This window comes from Taudactylus pleione, unplaced genomic scaffold, assembly GCF_031769625.1.
Source record: "Taudactylus pleione unplaced genomic scaffold, aTauple2 ptg000503l, whole genome shotgun sequence".
Lineage (NCBI taxonomy): Eukaryota > Metazoa > Chordata > Amphibia > Anura > Myobatrachidae > Taudactylus > Taudactylus pleione.
Window position 1 is genome coordinate 23,542 of NW_028284905.1, and position 17,378 is coordinate 40,919.

Genomic DNA, 17,378 nt, shown 5'->3' on the forward strand with positions numbered 1-17,378 from the left:
GCCTGGGGGAATAATGTTGACTGTCTCCTGTAAGCAGAATGTATAGCTATTGTGTACTGCATTATGTTAAAGACGGTTCAGGAATTCCATGCAAATGCTGCTTTTGTGTTTTGTCTGGAACCTGTATTGTATGTAAAGTGTCTGAACTGCTGTTGTGCAGTTTAAGCAAAAACTATTTTACCATTGTAATAACTTCTGTAGCTTGGTATTGGGTGTACATAGCAGACTGAACAAGCATTTATGTTCATATGTTCTCCTTTATTAAATACAATAGCCTATAGATGTAAGCATGACTAATGGTACACTTATAGGTGTGTATTAAGAGAAGTAGGGGCCCATGAGCAGTGTCCGTGTGGGACCCCTCCTCTCTAGCAGCCAGGACCGGTGGAGTCAGGAACAGCCTGAGGGGTCTATTTACTAAGCTGTGCTAGGAGATAAAGTGAACGGTGATAAGGTGCCAGCCAATCAGCTCCTAACTGCCATTTTTAAAACACAGCCTGTGACATGGCAGTTAGAAGCTGATGGTCCGCAGAGTATCTGATGCTGCGTTGGACAACACGGCTTGGATACGTAATGCAGCAGGAGGCTTGATTACCATAATTGCAAGGATCACAATTGTAAACCTGCCTGGGTGCATACATCATATGTACAGCCTGTGTGCATACATCATATCTATAGCCTGCGTGCAGCTTTGCAATTGCGGTCCTTGCTGAATTAGGCCCAGTGTCTGTACTACACTGTATATTGAAAAGCATCTGTGGTGCTTCTTATATTACTACAAATAAAGATATATTTGTTTTATATGATATTAATTATTATTATTTATCTACAGCAGCTATCCTTCACACATAAAATCCAAGCGCCATTTTCCCAATCTAGCACCTAACTGTCATGTGTTTGAAAAATGACAGTTAGGAGCTGATTGGTTGGATCACTTTTAAAGTGCTTGCACACGGTATGATATTTGAAACCATGCACTGTTTTCAACCGATTGGAACGACAAATCGTTTAAAGCCTGCCGCGTGTAAGCACGATAACTATGCTGATGCGTGCTCCCGCTGGTCGTTGATTGGGGTCTGTAATCTTTGGAACATGCAGAAAGATCATAACCTGCCTTTAACGATTTGCCGCACATTGTTCCGTAATGAATGATTTTGCATTTCTCCCACGTTCCCAGCCAGCCATGTCTGGGGACAGTAGAGGGCCATGATTGCGGGCACCCAGCAGCAAGTGCCATACCTCCTTGTGGAAGTTCCTGGTGAAGACCTAGGAGTCCATTAGACTTTATACTTTAACACTGCCAGTGGAAACCCAAGACTGATATTAGAATCCTGTCAGTCATACAGAGTGGAGTGCACACAGATATCTGTGACCTTGCACCAGATATAGGGGTTGTGCAAATGTACGTTAATAGTAGAAATGTGCAGGCTCGGATTAGTTCGGATTTTCCCACCAAATTCGGATTTTTCCTGCCAATAATCGGGTCTCAGAAAGAGGCAAAACATCATCTTTCATGGACAAACATCATCATTCCTGGATAAAAGTCGATGAAAGATGATGCTTGTCCATGAAAGATTACATTTTGCCTCTTTCTGAGACCCGATTTTTGGTGGGAAAAACCTGTATTTGGCGGGAAAATCTGAACTAATCCGAGCCTGCAAATCCCTAGTTAATAGTACACGTGGAAAGGGGTGATGTCTGAATACAGGTAAATATCCGATTTTGCCAACCAACTAGCATGCAACTCTACACAGGTCCATTGTGTCAAAAAATCATCCTTTGTGTATAGGTGCTTCGTGATTTCCGCAATTAGTAAAGAGACACAAAAGCAAATTATGTATCCAGTGAGCCATAAACAAATGTAAAAGTACAATTTTAACATTGGAATTGTGACCAGAATGAGGAAATTAAAATATAAATGTACTTTAATAAAATGACAGAATCATATTTTTTCCCCACAGATCTGTTTGATACAAAATGAGTGTGAAATAATTTGTCACATATAGTAGATTGTGTTATCTCTCTTTTGCCATTGACAGATCATCAAGGGAGCATTAATGTAACTTATCAATAATTGTATGTTTATTGTATATGTTTTAATTTTCTAATTGAAGGCAAACAGTATGTTTACTCTCCCACCAACTCAAAGAAATATTGGTATAAGGTGCTGCCCATTGCTCTTCCATGTACTGTATTTGCAGATGGATGTATCAATAAAAACAGAAAAATATTTCTTAATATGTAAATTCAATAATTTTAGTAAGATTATATGGAAGTCACATTGGGCAGATTCTGAGTTGGGAGCATATCAAAAAGAGGCTGTAACTTTGCGTCTTGGTAAAACCGTGCTGCACTGTAGGGGTGGGTAGAAGAGATTTAGTTGTGGGAGGGGCCTTGTCTAAACGCTACTCTAAATTGCAGTGTAAAAATACAGTTGTCCAGTATTTGTGGACTACATCCAAAAGTAGCCGGTATTTACCCTGCATTAAAATAAAATAAACATTGCATGTCGCCAGCAAGGTATTGGGTCCCACTATGATATCCTGTAGTTTTGTTATTATATCCATGGTGTCTCTTACATAGAATCTTAGCATAGTTATGAATTTACATTTATGTTGACCTACAAAACAGTGGATTTTTGCTAATACAGTATATCCCAAAAATAATTGGTCTATCTGAAAGGGAACTTTTTCTTATTGTTGATCCTTGGTATGAATTAAAAGGAAATGAAGGGCTTGGTACACACATAACATAAATTCCATATTCATGACAGTTCCTTTATGTTTAATGTCATTGATCAGAATCTGATATATTTTCCCGTAATTGACTATAAGTATCTTACAGCAGAGTTTGGACCTAAATACCACCCTGCCCTCCTTATCCAATGGCGAAACAATGATATCATTATTTTCTGTATTTATTTCAGGAACATACATTCTTTATCACTGAGATTTCTTACGAAATTTTTTATACCATATTTTATGGAATCCAAATATTTTTGTATTAGACCTGTGAATACATTGACTTGGGGGAAAATACTAGAATCTAGGATGACAAATGAATTACTATTAAGTATTAGTCTTTCTATTGTTGTTAATGGAGTATACTCCTGCTCTATCTCCATGATGCCTTTACTGACACATTGGGCACTTTACAAGATGGCCGCTGACAGTTCTTCTACGCATGTGCTGCACCATCTTCTGTACTGTGCAAGGGCATGTAGTACTCAGCTCTGGGAACATCACTGCTTAACTGCAAACCACTGCACTGGCTGGCCCTCTGTCTGTCTCTGTATCACCTTCACTACCTGTATTGATACTGTGAGTACAGGTGTACATCTGCATATACCATTACACCTGCAACCCTGGTTAAGTCTCACTGCGTGGCCCACATAAAATGCTGAATCTGCTGAAGTCTGCTATTAACCACTTAGTGTATACCACAAAAAGTTCACATGTATCAACAGGTTATGGGCCCAGGCACTACAAATACCATAGAATGAACATGGGAATGCAGACAGTAAGGCCTACAGAGTAACTCAACATACAGCATGTACACAGTAGCTGTCTCCACAATGAGCTTCAGCAAACTTAGAGGTTCAGGGAACTGTGCCACATCAAATTTGCAATACAAATACAATTTACGAGAGGTTGTGGAAAATTACTATCAATCCATACGACAGTCCAAATCCTGATGATGTAGATAAAGCCATGGGAACAATAGGATTAAGTGTGGAACAACATGTTTATTACATGAGACACGGTAAGATGTCAGCACGTGACATGTGGATAGCCCTGCAGACAGTGTATGAGGATAAAGGTCTCATAAAGAGAATTAATCTGACATGATAATTGTATAGTACCAAGTTGAGTGAATACACAAGTATGAGTAACTAGATCAATAAGATGATGTCTGTATCCAGAGCCAGATTTAGACCTCATGGGGCCCTAGGCAAGATACCAGTTTGGGGCCCTCTTCCCACAATCAATCCAACACACTATATTTTTGTTCCTGATTCTGGACCCTTACATTATTTATCAATTTTCCTCCTCAAAGCTTTAAACATTACAGAAATTACAAACATGGTGTAATGGTAAGCATTACTGCCTCACTGCTCTGAGGTCATGGGTTCGATTTCCATCACAGCCCTGTGTTGAATTTGTATATTCTCCCCGTACTTGTGTAATTTCCTCCCACGCTGTAAAAATATACTGGTAGGTTAATTGGCTCCCAACAAAAAAATTAACCCTGGTGTGTATGTGTACATGTGTTTAAGGCAGACTAGATGGGCCAAGTAGTTCTTAACTGGAGTCAAATTCTATGTTTAAACATTAAAAATTAACAAAAAAGGAAAATAGCACAGGGAACATTCTAGGGGACTTACTGAACCTCTTCACTATTCTGAATGCTTTTATGCATTGAGTTGCTGCCATATGACTGGCTGTTTATTATTTTCTGTAGTCTTTTTTGTGAATGTTGGTTTAGTGGTCTTTGTTTTGTCTCACTTGTTTTTTCCTACTATGATCTATTTGCCACATTTCACAGTGGTGTTGCTGATGAATATTTTATCATTTATTAAAAGTTTCATTCTACGTATTTTATTGAACTAAATATTTTTTCTCACTTTTTTGTCTTCCTCATTTATGGCTTTTTATTTGATGATTTGCAAGTTTGGGTGGCCATTATTATAATTTTTGGCTAATTGGTTTGTTGCTGTATCTAGTGCATCAGTTTTACCAGGGTCTGAGTTTGTGCATTGGTTTAGTTTTATGAAAAATATTTCAGCTTCCTATAAAATGCATTTGTTGGATGCTATTGCCAGGTTTGGTTTACCAAGCATTCTAGTTATTTAATTTGGGAGTAATGAACTCTGGAAAAGGACTGCATTAAGTTCAAGTTTTCCTTCATTGATGATATTTTGCAGATTATGTCTGCCTTCCCATACAATACTGTGATTTGTTCAACTATGGTCAGCAGGTTGGTTCAGAGGGGTGTCAGACTTTTGCAACTATTGATGAAGCCTACAAAAATGTTAATGTTGCTATAGCTTTTATAGTTTTTGTTGTTCAAACCCGTTGACTTTTTTGTTAGAATTATTTGTACAGGCCCAATGGAGTCCATTTACAGAAAATGGGCTTTTCCTGTTTGTTTAGGGTTGTTTCTAGGATTAGTTTAGGGCAATGTGGCAGTTAAGTAGTTAATTAAATAACTACTATCTACAATCATCAGTCTGTATCACCAAGAAAAGGGCTTCTTTTTTTGGATAATTATAACAAGAGGGATTGTATACTAATCCAACTAATCATAAAAGGGAATACTATGAACTAGACATATTGTATACTCCTTGAAGGGACATTTTTTCAGTATGCCATATATACACTGTCATATACTGTAAATGAAATTACTATTTCCATAGGAAAAACATTGATAATAAACTTTCAACAACAATAATTAAAATACAACCAGAATGCATCAAGTAACTGTAATAAATAAATTAAAATAGAATGCAAAAAGTGGATTGTTCAAATGATTTATTGAATTGACTAAACAACAGGGAAAATTTCATTAACTTCTGCTTTAATATAAATGGCGAACAAGTCTGAACGACCCAACTCTGGGGCTAGTGGCTCCCCAGTCAGTGTATCTCCGGTACTCTCCAGGTCTCAAATAGAACTGACGTCCCCGGTAGTTGGGCTCCTCATAGAACATCCAGTATCCATCTTGTACATGGGCAGAGTGGATGTCTTTGTGACGGAACCTCTCATAGACATGAGGACAATCTTCAGTGAATTCCATCATCTGACCTCGGAAGTCTTCCTTATCATAGATCCTGACTCTGAATGAACCTTCGTGCTGGGTTAAAAATGTTCAATATGTTAGTATCATTACAGTATATATTTTTAAAATAATATACCTATATTTAAACTATTGGAAACCACAACATAAATGTACTGTATTCTGCAGGTGTAATTAGTATTTTTGTGAACTTTTTTTTTAATTTACAGCATTATGGATGAGATGATTTCCCAGGAGGTGCAATTCATTAATTGTACATAAATATAACTTTATTCATTTGCTGTATGTTAGGAGGAATTTTAAATATATATATATATATATATATATGCACTTAGAATTACCTGTGGGCTCAGGTGACAAGAACGGATGGAGTCATTGTAACCCATCCACTGCTGGAAGTCAGGATACTCTCCTCTGTGCAGGAAGTACTGGTGCCCCCTGTAGTTAGGGTGCTCATATAGGATCCAGTTTCCACTTTCCACACGGATGGAGTTACAGCGCCAGAAGTATGAGGACATGTCTGGGCACTCAGAGCTACACTCATAGGAGCGACCCTGGAAGTTCCTGTCCTCGTAGAAGATGATCTGTGAAGGGAAATATTTAGCATTTACATTTATATAACATACATAAAATATTTCTATAGTAAACAAATTGTTCTCAGTTTTTATTTTTGATAAATCAATGTTTAGTTAAATTAACAAATTTAATTCACAGTAAAAATATCCATTTGTAATTCACATCGCAAATAAATGTTTTTGTTTTTTTTATAATTTAATGAAAAAACATATATAATAAAAATTATATTTTACCTTTCCCATGTTGTTAGCTTAGATGTGTTCCAATGAACTGTGCATTCATGACATGAGGAAAGAGCGGCTTATATATTGCAGTTTTCATTCGCCGGCAAAACATGGAGCTTATTGTGTTTTGTTGAATAATGACCTGTGATTCTATGTAACTATTATTCTTGTATGTTCGCTGCCGCTTTTATCCCAAAGCATTGTGTACAAAGCTAAACAGCACTTTAAACTACAACTACATGAATGGTCCCGATGACGTGTTTTATGAACAGAGAATATTCATTTACTGAGGTTTTGTTAAAACTAAAATTCAGACACCTTCTCTAATTTTCCAGTGCATGTTATTCACAATCCATCCGAACAATGATCAGATTATTATTCATATGACTTTCAATGTAAGCAAAATGGTGCAACATTTATGCCTACAATATTTTGTAATATCCTCTATATAAATAATCAGAATAAATGCACTAAAAACTTGTGTACTGTAAAACCATCTTGTATTGGAGCTTGACATAATGATGCAGAAAAGAAATCCACAGAATTTACCTCTACAGCGAAAGTAAAGAAATACAAAATCAAATAATTCACTGCTCGCAATAGCAGTAATTACATGTATTTGCTTTAATGTATTGTTAATACAGGAAACAATATAAGGGTAGAAACTCAAGTAACAATAACAAGGGAAACAGAAACACTGACAAAAGTTTCCCAAAATTTTCCAGCTGCTAGCTTTTGATTATATTTTTAAGTACTGGATATACTTATGTGGAGGATGTTGACAATTTTTTTTAAATCCAATTTTTTACATGTTACATTATATATTTATATTTTTGTTTTTGTTGGATTATGTTTTATGAGAGAAACTGGGTCAATACAGTTGAAGTGCAGCAATATTGCTTAAACCAGCTGCTGTGGAACTATGTCTTGCCACAGTTTTGCTGTTAGAGCATGCTGGGATGTGTAGTTTGACAGTAGCTGTAGATTTCCAAAATTTCAGTTATTCTGATTTTTTTTTTTGCTAAGTACCAAATACTGTACATAGGCGCAAGTACACATCACATTATTTATCCAGCTAAAATCATTTACTATAATGTGAAAATTGTAATAATGATATATCCAATTCTTGTTAAATAAAGAGAATGACATGCTACATAGTGCATAGAATGGAGGATTGAGAAGCACTTGAAAAAAACCATTAACATACAGTATGTTATTACAAGCAAATAAAACTACAAGGCCTACGATGCAATATAAGGTCACCATGAGCACTCCGCAGTAATTGCGCTAAATTAACCCTCAAACTCTTCATCATTCAGTCTTTTCTGTCTGAGATACCCGAGATAATAGATCTTCTATAATATATGGATTTAAACACTATTTTATGGATCTCCTGTTATGTTTAGGGGGCATCAGCATAGTGTAGATTAATAATAATAATAATAATAATAATAATAATAATAATAATAATAATAATAATAATAATAATAGCCATTTAAATTTTGTTCTTTGTCATTTATAAAGTCCAAGAAATGTTAGTGTGTTGTTTGAAAGCTGTCTTTTAAAAAGTGTTTGTTAGAGAAGTAAGAGCGTTGATTGTTTAAACTGCTTCTTAAAACCATAAAAAGCACAACAATTAACAGCAACAAGAATACAGGTACAATCTTTACAAATAAGAAACAGTCATTATACATTAAAAATATTAGCAAAATATATAATACATTGAAAAGTCTACAAAAAAAGTGCAAATACAACAAAGTATTTTCTCACTTCTACTATACATTTCATGGAGCCAACATTTGCTTCCTCAGGCAACTGGAACCACATTGGCTTTATTGTATGAAACATTTATCAGGAAGTGTTATGCACACCCAACAGTCCACATAAACTCCTAGAATCAGGCTAGCAAAGTCTTCACCTATAGCAACCGCCTTTCCCATAGAGATTTATGTTCTCATAGGTACTCAGATGTTCTCAGGTCTTATACTCTTATACTAATTCCAATTCATCCTTTTGTTCAATTAAAAATATGTTTAATGATATATCCACAACTCTGTAAAAGGTGGCTTTATTCTTTAATAGATGCAGCCGTTTATCCAATTCTTCTCAGTGGAGGTTATTTCCTGGTCTTCTAACTCTCCCAATTGATAATTATGGAATCACATCTAATGTACATAAGGCAGAAAAAGACCATCTGTAATGAAATACCATTTAAATGTTAAAATAATGGTTAAAATTATAAAGAGGCGTACCAAATAGGAAGGTGTACAGAGCACACCAAAGATAATGCAAAACCAGGTTTCACACAATCGCAGTAATTTCAATATTTACATATTAACTCATAACTACAACATGTTTGTGTGCCTATTTGACTGAATCCAGACTGAGACTTGTGTACACACTGCTGAGCCATACTATTTTTTTTTTGCTCACACCATCAGAACACTTAGGAAGTTGCAATAATTGTGAATTTTTTTTAACATCACTGGATAATTACCAGCATATATTGGTAAGGGACTGCGATTTGACATAACTAATTACGTGTGGAACATATCTTCTTTTATGAGCTTGGACTCTCATATATATTTTATACTGGTACTGAAATTTTATTGGATTTATGATATATATTTTTATATTTATAATCTGAGTTTATATATATATATATATAAATATATATATATCTTCATTGTGTACTATTCAATCGAATGAAATTCATATTTAAAATAAATTGTTATATATTCCCTTAAGTGTGCATGTGCCACCTGTTCTTTTTTCTTTGTCTGCATTTGTGAGTGGATTGGCAAACCCCTTTACAGGTGTGCAGTTCTGCACCAGTTGGGTTGGAATATATTGTATCTGGCACTAGGCTGTTATCTTTTAAATTGGAGTGGGCTTTTGAATGCCAGGATTATTACTTTGGCACATTTCATAACATACACCATGCACGGATTGTCTGGAGATATGCTCCCTTAATTAAAGGTAGAGGATTCTTACTAACATATGCATGAACTTTCTCCATAACCAGTTGTTGGTATCTATAATCCCTCGGTTTACTAACCATCTGCTGCAATATACTTCCTAATATTAACCTGCTTATATTAACAAACTTCAATGCTGCTATAAATTTACATTTTAACAGGTTCCATTAATCTAAAGGGGTCATGTTATTTCCAGTTGATGACCAGGAACTTAAAATTATTATTTTAGAATAAGCATATGCTATTGTTATTGTCATTAATATAATTTAGAAGTATTGGCAATTTTTATGTGTATTTATGATTGTGTATTATTGTGATTTTTTGAATTGAGTAAACATTTTAAATCAGCAGCTGGTCACAAGCGCCTCTATTCATTTTTAAGTTGTTATCTTTTAAATTGGATTTCACAAGTGTAAAATGTTTGTTTAATCCAATCTCAGGTCGGTACACTCACCTGTGTTCGAATGGCTACTGTTTTTAGAAATTACTGATGTTCAGTCACTTGTATGTCTAAAATTAAAGTAGGGAAAATAAAATGTGCACTCTCTAATGTAGTATTCAAAGAGCAGTTTAGCAAATATAAAAGCAAATTGTCTAATATAATTCAAGCATACCAGAATTAAATATAAGTGCAGCTAATCTCTTTGTCTCTTATGTGATCCTGGATTCCTCCTTTGACCTCACAGAAATCCCCAAAAAATAAAATAAATATAAATAAAGCAATAGTGTTACTCCAATAAAAAGTTAAAGTGATTGTAGTGATGATTTAAAAAGTATATAAAGTGCCTGAATACAGAAATGAAATTCCAGGGAAAAAAATTCTTAATGTCATATCTGATTACTAGTCATGGCTACCAAGCCGCATTTCTTAGTGTAAAATTACAATGTGCAGTTAAAGAGTAAGCCATCCACTAAAGATATATGTTCAAACAAATAAAATAAAATATATAGATCGCCTTACGTAATTTAAAACTAAGACTTTTACAATTCTTGTTGGCAGCCATCTTTTTAAAGTCCCTGTACATTATTTTGTAGTAACCATTTCTTTTGAAAGACCAATACTGATAAGTTTAGGAACCTTTGAATGACCTTAATATATAAATCAAGGCATAAGGTACTACATTTATAAAGATTATTTAGATTTAAAGTTTTAAAAAAAATTTGTTTCAGCAGCCATATTATGGAACTTCTAATATTAAAATCATGACAGCCATATTTTTATTTATATTATGGATATACAGCATGGATGATTAGTGATTCAGTTACAATCAGACCATAGACAATATTCAAATAAAGATAATATCATAATACAATAAGACACACCAATAAAACCAACATAAAAACATGATCTCATTATAAAAAAGTTAAACATTTGGAACTTAATTTATGTTTGGTAAAAATGCTGAGGAAAGGATTCTAAATGATTCTCGTGTTTATTTTGAATGCTTCTAATAAATTTATGTTCCTGATTCCTGAGTCTACAGTATGTTGGTGTTTAATTTCCCACACAAAAGCTGCAAGAACATTCTAATAAGTATATTGTATGACTGAAGTGGTCATGCAGTTAATCATAAACGTATACTTCATTTGAGCAGATTTTTAATTATCGTAGCTGATAAAGGATTTAGAAATAGGATGTGTATATTTGCACACATTGCAAGCCCACATTTTAAAAATCCTGTAGATCTTTTTCCCTATGTATTATAATTGTTAGAATATGTCTGTTTCAAACAGATCGGAACAATACCACACAGGGATATCAATTGCCTGTTTGTACTAAAGATGAAACAACTGCAAAGCAGTAATAATTACATAACTACTATCTACAATTATCACTCTGTATCACCAAGAAAAGAGCATCATTTTTTGGGGGATAATTATAACAATAGGGATTGTATACTAATCCAACTAATCATAAAAGGGAATATTATGAACTTGACAGATTGTATACTCCTTGAAGGATAATGTGTTTATTTGTTTCTGTAGGTTCAACAGTTGCTTCACCTCTTAGATACCAGCAAATCCTCCCACTGACCCCAGTAAAATTATAATCTAAAACGTATTGTGTTAAATGCTGCCACATTGATTTCTATGAACAATACTGGACAGTGACAGAAAGAGGATGGAGAGGTGGAAATCCAGCTTCTAAATTTCTAATGAATAGTTGAACAAAAGTTTTCACCAATACCCATTTAAAGATATACTGTAAATGGATCTCTTCCATCAGGGTATGCAATAGCCATAGATCATTTGACTTAAAGATATAGACTCTTGCACATTCAGCACAAGTGGTTGAGCTTATTGCTTTAGCACAAGCATGTAAATTAACAGAAGCAAAGATAGTTAACATGTACAGATATTCTCATGATGCCTTTGGGGTTATAAGGACCCTTCTGGAATGTCCCTGGATTCTTCACCTATTCCTATTAAACATTGTGAGAATTGCCTTGTCTGCTTGAGAAGCAAACCAGGCAGATAGTACACACAGAACCTTCTGGAAGAGCCTTTTAGTATATACAGATTGACTACATTTAAAACTACAAAGGTTATAATGTTATGGAATGAATCAGAATCTGTAGATTTGTTTTCAGGATAGATTAAAAAATATCTAATAGCTTCACAAACCTCTAGTATAATAGCAAACTAATAGGTACTGGATCTTGTGTGTAGGTATGAAATGTACCAGATTATTTCCTAAAATCAAGGCACCCACTCCACTGGACTTGTGTTAGAAATTATCTGTTACCTTTTTGTCTCAAGCATCTGTTGCATATCCTTTGCCACCCTTAAGTTGGTTGAAAGGTTGAAAGGTATAATGGTGCAATAAAAAAAAAAATCATTTAACAGACTGGCCTTCTGTCACCTTAAGCCAGGGGTCTTCAACCTTTGGCCCTCCAGCTGCTGTGGAACTACACATCCCAGCATGCCTTGCCATAGTTTTGATATAACAGCATTCTAAAACTGAGGGCCAAAGGTTGAAGACCCCTGCCTTAAGCCCTACTCCTGGTGTTACATGCTTTCAGAACAATTCAGAAGTCTTAGACATGTGTGGGATCAATAGATTACAGTAAGTGCTGGTACATAGAGTACCATGTTAGCAGCTTTTGGTTTATATCCTGGTACATTAGCTCTCAATGTAAAAACACTTTTTGACCTAATATAGGGCATTTTGATGCTTAGTCTTAGGTCAGCTTTATTAGTACCGGCATCATGAGGTGCCTGGGTGACATCAGATATTTGAAAAAGTGTGTAACTAAAAACCTCTGTATTTTATTTATATATAACATGACATTTTTTACTAGTTCTTGATAACCCATACCTTTCTAGTACTTGCTGTCATTTTAAATTGATTGAGCAACTTCCATTTTTTAGTATTAGTGCCTAGAAATATGAAACCTATTCATCAAATTCCTTCTGATATTAAAAAATACTGCTAATGATACAAAACTAAAGACATGAGTTTGCTTAACAAAATCTTTATTAAACAACAAAAGAATGATAGTTTAACAATTTTCTTTACTTAATACATATGTTGGACACGTCGGAAGGATCCAATTCTGGGGCTAGTGGCTCCCCAGTCAATGTATCTCCGGTACTCACCAGGTCTGAGATAGAACTGACGTCCCCGGTAGTTGGGCTCCTCATAGAACATCCAGTATCCGTCTTGTACATGAGCAGAGTGGATATCATTATTGCGGAATCTCTCATAGGCATGAGGACAATCTTCTGTGAACTCCATCATCTGACCTCGGAAGTTTTCTCTCTCATAGACACTGATTCTGAATGAACCCTGGTGCTGTTGTACAAGAAAGACATATTGCAATGTTCTTGATGTGAGAAAGAGGTCACATGTAATTATTTAACACATTGTTAATACAAGAATGTGTTTCTTAATATGTGAAAGCTTTATACTATAATCTGGGAAACATAATCAACAACGATAATTATATTTCTCAGTGAGTGGATTCTTGATACACTTACACAGAGATCTACTGTTTCTTATTTTTATGGAGTCTAATAGTGTTCTATCACTCAAAATAATGTTAGCCTGAGACAATTTTATTCTATATTTAAAATATTAATGTATTATAATTAAAGATGTGCAGTTCGGGTCTCCAGAAATGAATCAGGACAGATGTGAGTCGCGGATCTGATCTCCTGAGGACATCTGGACCGATCCGAGTTGTGGTTCGGATCTTTCCACTGTTTGGAATTCAGATTTGAAATCTGAATTTCAGGTTTTGGATTGCAAAAATGTCATGATTTTAGCTGTTTTTAAACACTTTATATTAATTTTTTTTTTTTAAAACCCAGATCCAAAACATGAAGATGAATCCAGAACCAAAACCATAACATGGAGGTTAGCGCACATCTCTAATCCTGATTATGTTTCTTATTTGTAGATACAATACTGTATACATTTCCTATTTCAAGTGTAATGAGTTATACCTTCATATTAAAATTTTTATGCATCTTGTCAATCTCTTTAAGTTTTGTGTCCTAAGCAGCACGGATACAATATATATTATATATTTCACGTTATCTGTTTTTGTTGATTTTGTGACTTGCAAATATTATCTAGCAAAAAAAAAAATTGAGCTAGAGATATTCCCAACCCTTCTAGCTCTACTGTTATTTCTAATCTTTTTTGCCCCAATGCAAATATATTACATAGGACAATGTATTGAAGATGAACCTTCTTCACTATACTTAAAAACTAAATAAAACTGTTGCTCGTGCTGTTGCTTACCTGGGGGCTCAGGCGGCAGGACATAATGGAGTCATTGTGACCCATCCACTGCTGGAAGTCAGGGTACTCCCCTCTGTGCAGGAAGTACTGGTGCCCCCTGTAGTTAGGGTGCTCATACAGGATCCAGTTTCCACTTTCCACACGGATGGAGTTACAGCACCTGAAGTATGAGGACATGTCTGGGCACAGAGCTACACTCGTAGGAGCGGCCCTGGAAGTTCCTGTCCTCGTAGAAGATGATCTGCAAAAGTTTTTATTTATTATTGATAATTAATCAATTTATTGTTGGAGGTTTTTTTATTTATATTTATTTTCACTTTAACCCACTTCGCTATATACAGTAAACATCCACTTCTTTCTCCTGTGTGACCGAGTGCGATCTTTGGCATTTCAGACTATTTATTTTATGTCCAATAGCTCATGGACAGACTCTGGACTGAGAGATTAGGTGACTGAGCCATTTTTATGCACCCACCCCTCCAAATACACAAATTAGCAGCTTTCTCACTGAATAGATTTCCACTTTTTAAGTCACTAATAAGATTTACACTTTAATCCCTATAAAATGAACAAATTCTTATTGAACAAAATAAGAGGAACAGTAACAAATTATTTGCCCATCACAATAGCATGAAAAATATGATGATGGAGGACATAAACATGAGTAGTTGGAACGATTCTATATATAAAAGAGGTTGGGTACGGGATGTGGCGCTCAGGAACCCAGCAGTCAGAATTCTGACGTCAGTATCCCAACAAGGTTAGGATACTGACACCTGTCTGTAAGTTTCATAACTCTCCCACTTCCCCTAACCCTCCCTCCCCACTGCCTAAACCTAACCTCTCCCTGCAGCCTAACCCTAACCCTCCCCCCCTAGTCCCTAACCCTCACCCTAGTGCCTAACCCTAACCCTCCCCCCCAGTCCCTAACCCTCACCCTAGTGCCTAACCCTAACCACCCCTAGTCCCTAACCCTCCCCCCTAGTTCCTAACCCTCCCCTAGTGCCTATCCCTAACCACCCCTAGTTCTTAACCCTCCCCCTAGTGCCTAATCCTAACCACCCCTAGTGCCTAACCCTCCCCCTAGTGCCTAACCCTAACCACCCCTAGTCCCTAACCCTCCCCCTAGTGCCTAACTCTAACCACCCCTAGTCCTTAACCCTCCCCCTAGTGCCTAACCCTCCCCCCCATAGTCCCTAACCCTCCCCATAGTGCCTAACCCTAACCCTTAACCCTCCACCTAACCCCACTACTTACCATAAGGATGCCAGCGTCAGGACTCTGAAAGGTGTCGGATTTCCGGTGCCAGCATTCTAAGTGCCGGAATCCCGATTGTTGGTATTATAGCTATATTCCCTTAAAAGTAACACGATGAAATGTCTGTGATAAAACTATAAAATTCAATTATTTTAATGCCTTTTCCAACTCTTTGAAGAACTTTTTTTTCGTAGAATTATATTTTTATATCCAGACAAACTAATAAAACACTTTTTTATTTTAATAGTTTTTATAGCTATAAAATATGTAATTACATTTTTTTGTGACTCTTACTTTCCCCATGTTGGAAGCTGTATGTGTTCACAGTAACTGTCTCTTAGAGCTGGAAATTGGAGCTTTATATATGTCAGTTTCTCTATACATTAGAACTAATGATGACAATACACCTGTAAGCAGAATGTATAGCTATTGTGGTTTTTGTATGTTAGGAACTGTTCAGGAATTGTGGGCAACTCTTGCTTTTGTGTTTTATGTAGACCCAGTATCCTAAATGCACTTTCTGAACAATTTTCTGCAGTTGAAGCAAAAAGTATTTCACAGTGTAGGAGTATCTTCTATAGATAGGTTCTGGATGTGTATATGAGACTTAGAACAGCTTTTTTATATTGACTTTTTGTCAGTTAGCATAAGGATGTACTGCAGACGTGTCATTAGTATTGATACATGATAATCAAAGTAAACATTTTTTTTTTCTCTTAAACCATACAAACCTGCTCTATTGCACTACAGCACGGTCAGTCTGTAGATCTGTACTGGTAGGTGTTTCCTTACAGTAAAGTTCTCTATTTAACTGGTCATTATAGAACATAAACAGTATATGTGTCTGGCTCATGGTATTGTAGAAAACAAAAAGGTGCTTTTCCCCTTCACTTGACTCATAGTTTAGAAGATTAGGGGGTATATTACTAAGCGGGGGAATTTCCAATGCTGCCACAGGATTTCAAATAATAACATTTAAAGAAGAACGTGAAATGTTAAAATGTATTTTTTTATTAATCATAAACTTATTGAGACAACTATTTTACTTTTCTTGCTTCGTAGTTTTGATAATAAAATTTCAAAAAAGGACAGGGCGCTTTAAAAGGGCAGTTGAAGTCGACATTGGTGTGGTATCGGTGCTGCACCTATGATGTACAGATGTGTCCTCACAAACACAGCATTTATACGCCATAGGGCACAAGATGCCAGACGTGACTGAGACGTTCCGAGGGGAGCAGTGTACCGTATTTGTGTACTATAGATGCCGGGCTGTGACTTTAACTGCACAGGAAATAGTGTTAAACACGTACAAAGTCACAGATTATTTATTACCAGTTATTAATATAGCGCACACATATTCCGCAGTGCTTTACAGAGAATATTTGGCCATTCACATCAGTCCCTGCCCCAGTGGAGCTTACACTATATATTCCCTATCACATGCGCACACACATACACACTAGGGTTAATTTTGTGTTGGGAGCCAATTAACCTACCAGTATATTTTTGGAGTGTGGGAGGAAACCGGAGTACCCAGAGGAAACCCACGCAAGCACAGGGGGAATATACAAACTCCTCACAGGTAGGGCTGTGGTGGGAATCGAACCCATGACCTCAGTGCTGTGAGGCAGTAATGCTAACCACTACACTGTCTGTGCTGCCCCACAGATAAAATACAAAGGAACTTGGCATAAGAAAAAGCCATGTCTGCTGCATCTGAGCCCTTCTTATACAGATTCATAATCAGTCGCACACAGGTGTACAAATGGCGCACATCAAATTGATCAGAGTAATCTA

General features: G+C 35.9%; 2 protein-coding genes across 2 annotated transcripts; both read right to left on the reverse strand.

The window, feature by feature from the left end:
• Positions 1–5,521: 5,521 nt before the first annotated feature.
• Positions 5,522–6,650, reverse strand: LOC148501743 (gamma-crystallin-3-like). The gene is made up of 3 exons (XM_088449996.1): positions 6,606–6,650; positions 6,138–6,380; positions 5,522–5,853 (listed from the first exon to the last, which is right to left on the reverse strand). The coding sequence occupies exons 1-3, from the start codon at positions 6,612–6,614 to the stop codon at positions 5,578–5,580; spliced, it is 528 nt and encodes a 175-aa protein (XP_088306122.1). The 5' UTR covers positions 6,615–6,650; the 3' UTR covers positions 5,522–5,577.
• A 6,444-nt stretch (positions 6,651–13,094) lies between these two features.
• LOC148501744 (gamma-crystallin 1-like) lies at positions 13,095–14,526 on the reverse strand. Its single transcript, XM_088449997.1, has 2 exons — positions 14,325–14,526; positions 13,095–13,370 (listed from the first exon to the last, which is right to left on the reverse strand). The coding sequence occupies exons 1-2, from the start codon at positions 14,499–14,501 to the stop codon at positions 13,095–13,097; spliced, it is 453 nt and encodes a 150-aa protein (XP_088306123.1). The 5' UTR covers positions 14,502–14,526.
• Positions 14,527–17,378: the final 2,852 nt, after the last annotated feature.